The sequence below is a fragment of the Punica granatum genome, chromosome 6 (assembly GCF_007655135.1).
Source record: "Punica granatum isolate Tunisia-2019 chromosome 6, ASM765513v2, whole genome shotgun sequence".
Lineage (NCBI taxonomy): Eukaryota > Viridiplantae > Streptophyta > Magnoliopsida > Myrtales > Lythraceae > Punica > Punica granatum.
Window position 1 is genome coordinate 18,409,910 of NC_045132.1, and position 6,341 is coordinate 18,416,250.

A 6,341-nucleotide genomic window follows, 5' to 3' on the forward strand; every position below is an offset into this window, starting at 1 on the left:
GCTGTAGCATTATCCATATATATTAAATCAACTTTAGAGAGATATTATCGGCCCATATGATATGACCTGAGAGGAAATCTTTTTTACGATTAATTTAGGAAAATTTATTTATTTTAAATTGAAGTATATATTTACTCAGGATTTTTTTTTTCCAAATATGAGATCAGATGGGCTTCGAATTTAGGATTTCCTTTCTAAATATGTGATCGGCCGAATTGCTTTCAATATAGATTTGAATCCCAAAATTAATTTCCGCCTTTCCCGTTACAGATTTTAATATCTATAGGCAGATCTATCACCAGACCAGCTCAACTCTTTAGATTAACAGCAGGCCGGGAAAGTCAATATATTTCCATTATTAATAAGTACTTCGGATTGGCTTCTACTTTAAGGCCAGACCTGTAGGCTGTAACATATCCATTTCATATCTAGTCGATCTTAGGGAAATGAAAACGGTACGCATATGGCTTAAGAAAGTGTAACCCGATATATGTTTTACCCACAACAACATACACCGTCACCCTTCTCTTCTTTTTATTAGTATTATTATTTTTAGGTTACAAAGGTGGCTCAAAGCTCTGGTACAAGAAAACGAAAATAAATAAAGGGACACGTGATCTCACTAGACAATCGAACCGATAACCTCTTAATTTCTAGGGGACAGTGCATGCTATTGCACTATGCCCCTTTCTCAAATTGCTTATTTAGCACAGACTGCACACAATAGCAATCATGCATGCAGATACGTACATGCAACATTATATACCTAGTAGTGGTCCTTCGGCCCCAAATGCAGATTTCAGGTGAGAGTCAATGTCCTTGGTGACCTGAGCGCAGAACTCGAGTGTAGCATAGGGTTCGGGGACCTCCTCGCTCAGCTTCTCATACTCCAGTGTCCAGCGCGCAACTCCCCCAATCCCCTCCTTCGGAGTGGCCTGAAAGATCAGGATGAACTTCTTGTACAGTTTCGTCAGATCACCGTCGACCACTCTGAAGGTGGTGGAGCGCTTCTCATCATCAATGGCCTCAATTTTCTCCTTCGCAACCTTCCTCTCTCCATCTTAGACATTTGGACAATAAGTTACCCGCCGGGGGGGGTGGTTAGGATTTTTTTCATGTTTCACTTGTGATATTACTTCAACGGAGGAATGGAAAACCAGAAAAAGAAAAAGAAAAAGAAAAAAAAACCAAACCAAACCAAACCCAACCCTCAAAGCCAGAGAAACTGCAATCTAACGAACACTGTCTTCTGTACAAATAACAAATTGGATCTGGCAACCACTTTCCAAATGGATCGAATGAAAGTGTCAATACTTCGTTGATTAAGAGGTCTGTAGAACCTCAACTTTTACATAGGAAATAGTATCAAAACGAATGATCAAGCCAAAACGATTATGTTTATTAAATCATTGTATATGAATTTCACCTGATATTAAAGCCATATATGATTGTTTTGAAAAAAAAAACTGTACTTGTTCCAGAGGACATCAAGGGATGAAATTGCTATATATATGTTACGTATGTAATGTGTGTGTGTATGTGTCCCTTACCTTCGACATAGTGCCAAGAGATTACAGAGCCGACCTTTCCCCAGTTGCCTTCATGCAACTTGCAATCTTCTAACTTCGGAGAGGACATTTTGGGGATGTGTTGAGGCCTGCAGCTGAACAGTTTGTGGAACTTTTCTGCTGGAGATATGATCCCAACATCAATCTCCATCCTTCCGTGTACTACATGAGCCATTTTTCTTTACTTTGCTCCTAATGGAATGACTTTCTTCTTCTCTCGATATTTAGAATGCAAGTATGGTGAATGATAGAAGGAGATGAGGAGAATATAGAGAAAACAAGGCTATGGAGCAAACAAGTAAGGCCGTCTGCCCTTTTGTAGAAGTGGATGCGCTATTCAGTGCTAGACCTTTTTTTTTCCGGTTACAAATGAGACCTATAATCATGAGTTTAGTATAATAAAATAAATTTTAATAACTAATAAAATAATATAGATAGTCCAGTCAAGAGACTCAAACCTAGAATTTCTTTGTTACAGGTAAGGGCGTGCTATACTGGGCAACACTCTCGTGTCTCTTGTGTGCTGGACTTTTTGGAAATCCAATGGGTTCCAACTATTCCAGTTGAGCCGACTCATTCCACTAAAAGGTAAAACTCACATCGAGTGAATTTTTTCCATCCACAAGACTCAAACCTAAGACCTTGCTTAAGAGAACAAGCGTCAAACCGTTTGAATTAATACACGGTGATCTTGTGTGTTGGACTTTGAGAAGAGTGATAATTACACATGTAAGAAGAAATATAGGGAATTTTTTTTCGATGGAAAGATAGGTAGAAATTAATTGAGTTGTTTTTTTTTTTACCGCAATTAATTGAGTTGTTGAACATTAGTAAAACTATTGTTATTGATATGTTCACCAAAATATATATACAAAACTTTGAACCCATGCTATGCGCGGTTTATTATAATTTTTTATACTGTTATAAAATCTCCTTAAATATACAATTATTTTTCATAAAATTTAAATATATATAACTTATTTTGTGGAGTTAAAAGAATTTTTGTAATTTAATATTAAATAATAAAATTAATAATTAGAAAAGTAGCGGGAAGAGGAGAGAAAACAGATTTCCGGTGGAAAAGAGAGAGAGGAGAGAGGGAGAAAAGTTGGGAAGTTTCTGGAGAAATATCAGGTCGTGAACAATTAAAATAATTTATATTACACCCATGGTATGCATGGTGAAATATAAAATATTTAGGATGTTAAAGATAAAAATTTCACCAGGCAAAAAACTCATGGGTGTAATATTTTTCGCCTTCAAATGGTTGAGTAAAAGAATAATTTAGAAGCAAATATCCCAAATTCTCAAACTATGCACTCGTTTACTCATTTGAAGGCACAATTAAAACATAAAGAAAAATAAAATAAGCGAGGTGAGTGAGAGGGAGGAAGCAACGGACTCCGTGGGATACGGCTGGGAAAGTTGAGAGAAGACGCGCAAGAAGAGAAAAGAGCTCAAAATTTGAACAATATCACAACTCTATTTCTACATTTATTCTTTTGTTTAATTTTCCTCCAATAAAATATCAAGGCCAATTAGCCAAAATCAAATAAAAATTAATTACTGGGGACACCAAGTCTGTCCTTCATATAGTAGTATAGATACTAAATTTATTTTAATTTCCTTCTAATTAATTTAGCGGTTCTTAATTTTTTATCTTCTTTATGTAATTGGCTCTTTCTCCAATTTGTAATATAGATGTAAATATATATTGTTGAGATAAAATAGTTCATATAGTTGTATTAATGATTTTCAATAATATAATATAAATATGGATTTTCCATCATAAAGATATGATCATATGTCGTGTAAATAGAAATTAATTGACCGTATACGTAGGTGACCCCTATAAGAGACACCTTTTTTTTGGGTTGCAAGGGAGCCTCAGGGGTTTCTCATTCTCCGATAGTTTACATTCCTAAATTAACACTAAATAACAGTGTTATCAGAACTGGATCGGACATCGAACCAGCCGAGCTATAGGTTCATGAGTTTATGAATTCAACCGGGAATTTGATGGGTCAGACCGCATATTTAATTATAAAATTAATAATATTTATTATTTAAAGAAAATAATATAAAATATAAGAAAATAATAATATAGATTAAGAAAATCAGAGGCCTCTGGTCCACTGGTCATAATAAAATTGACCCATGAATCATTTCTGTTCAACTCAGCTCAGAGTAGTAAAGTAAAGATCGAGCTTTTCTGCTCAACTAAGCAATAGCTCGAAATACCAATAAAGGTTATATTGCCACAATCATCGACTGAAACGAATACCGGTTCTATTAATTACAAATCCCAATTGAAATAGACTCCATTGAAGGTTATGATTTTCCTAGAATATTACTATGCAATTTGCAACAGAAAGAAGCACCCTCGAAGCCAATAATTGCCTGGTCATAGCGGTATGAGTATGTCATGTGCTTCTTCCGAATATCTCCCATCCGGTTCCTCTGCTTTGAGGAGATGCCTGTAGGGATGAGTCTGAAGCTCACGTCGTGGTCACACCTTGAGAGCCGCTCGATTGTATCAACCATACAGCCGTGGAGGACAAGGCCCGAGAACTCAGCCACGTAGGGAGCATACTTGTAGTTTGACACGGTATTTCCCACCATTGGTGGCCCAGTCAGAGCCATCCCATATTGTCGCATAGAGAGACATCGGCTTGGAGGGGAAATCCCTGCCCATCCCTTCAGTTCTCTTCACCTCTCTGATGGGGACATTGTCTACATAGAATCTAAAGATGGATAAAAAGCAGACATAAGTACTTTGCCGATAAGTTGGAAACGGTATCCTAACGCAGCATACGGTATACTGAATACCAATTTAACATAAGGAGAATCAGGCCCACTGAATTATAATAATTAAGTGATGAACAGGCTTAGCTGTAGTGCTGGTTTCAGTAAATGTGGGTTATTAATTTAAGAGTGCATGCAGCAACCTTTACCGTTTGTACCGAAAGTCATGGCCTTAGTATATGATATACGGGACGGTTTTATCATCAATATAATTATCTTTCTGGACAAAAGCTAAGATAGAGAATGACACAATTCTGTATTAATCGTCTTCAAAAGATTCTAGGCCGAACAAAAGAAAAACTTAATAAGACAACATGGTATTCTGCCATTGGTTGGTGGTGGAAGTGGTTGGTTTTGAATGTAAACTACTGCATAAATGGTGCTGCCTAACCTCATCTCAATTACTGTACTACAAAACCATGACCTGCACCGATTATTATATCTTAAGCAAATAAGTACAACAGGCAAAGTATATTGCTACAATCATCGACGGAAACGAATACCAGTTCTAATTACTAATCCCAATTAAAATAGACTCCGTTGAAGGTTATGATTTTCCTAGAATATTACTATGCAATTTGCAGCAAAAAGAAGCACCCCTAAAGCCGAGAATTTCAATCTAAACTATCGTAAACTAACACCAGCTCTCCTCCCCATGAAAAAAGGACCTAAGAACTAAAGCCATATGGAAGCAGAGCAACAAGTAACAATTCACTTTTGATGATCAGATAGAAGCTCACACGATCTCAGAGTTAGTCCAGAGGATGCTGTACTGGTGAAAATCTTCAGCTGGGTCAAACCAGAGGCTGTATCTCTCTTCTCTGCCAGCAATCATGCTCCCATTCCTGTAAATGTTAGTCTAGATTCTCCAATCTTTCCCTCTTATGTTGCCCAAGAACTCAAAATCGATTTCGTCATGGTTCTTCTCGTATGTATCCCCATTTGACATTTGCAGCCACCCAAGATATGTTTAACACTAGAGTAGTGGGTCGATCGACACAATATTCCTCAAACACAGGCCCCAGTAACAAATGATTAGGAACTAGGTGATTAACTAGATTCAAGTAGCGATCTTTGGTGATAGAAACTAACGATACAAGTTCCTAGTTCAACTAGGCATGATCAAGAAATCAAATAGCAAAGAGTACTGTTCGCACATCCTCTTGGTGGGTCGTTAACGGTCGAGACACTTACATAGAAGGTAACGACAACTTCGGCCGTGTAATCTGCAGGCAACTTGTCGTAGGTTAAAAAGGGAAAGGGTCAAATTGTAATAAATTAGAAATGGAGGACTATAATAGAAAAATAGAAAGTTTGGGGGTATATTATCTAACTCAGTTTGTTACGAGAGAAGCAAGGAAGGCGTGAATCAGTGATCTCCTATATAAAAAGAGCACTGATGTAATCATCTCATTTTTACCTTTGAATGAAGAAAAGTGCTTCTCTGATTATTCTTCCTCATCTATGCTATTTCTCTTCTTTCAATCTTCTCTTTTTTCTCTGCATCTGCCTTGTCTATTTCTCCATTTCGTTTAGTCTGTTACAAGTGGTATCAGAGCTCCTTTCCTGGCAATTATGGCGGGAGAAACTTGTAACTAGGAGATGATCAAATTAGCAACTGCACTGGAAGAAAAAGATAAGGCAATGGTGGAACTTAAGAACCACATCAGTAGTCGTATCGATCAACTCGCAGAGATTGTTAGTGGACTTACTTTGCAGCAGAATCAACTGATGGCTCATCTACAGTCGGGTAAGTCTGAAAGACCCTCGCCTTCTTCAACTAACTTGGAAGTTGGGCATTACTCCACTACCAATAGAATGGGCAAGCTTGAGTTTCCTAGATTCTGTGGTGATGAGGTTAGGGAGTGGTTATACCAGTGTGAGTAGCTTTTTGAGGTAGATGAGACCCCTGATGAAGTCAAAGTGAAGTTGGTTGTTATTCACCTAGAGGGGCGAGCTCTGCAGTGG

The 6,341-nt window shown here is 37.5% G+C and overlaps 1 protein-coding gene and 1 pseudogene across 1 annotated transcript; both read right to left on the minus strand.

Moving 5' to 3' along the window:
• Positions 1-489: 489 nt before the first annotated feature.
• On the minus strand, positions 490-1,834 carry LOC116211846 (MLP-like protein 43). Its single transcript, XM_031546372.1, has 2 exons — positions 1,551-1,834; positions 490-1,060 (listed from the first exon to the last, which is right to left on the minus strand). Exons 1-2 carry the CDS (start codon positions 1,741-1,743, stop codon positions 759-761), a joined length of 495 nt encoding a protein of 164 aa, XP_031402232.1. The 5' UTR covers positions 1,744-1,834; the 3' UTR covers positions 490-758.
• A 1,999-nt stretch (positions 1,835-3,833) lies between these two features.
• LOC116212007 lies at positions 3,834-5,322 on the minus strand (annotated as a pseudogene).
• Positions 5,323-6,341: the final 1,019 nt, after the last annotated feature.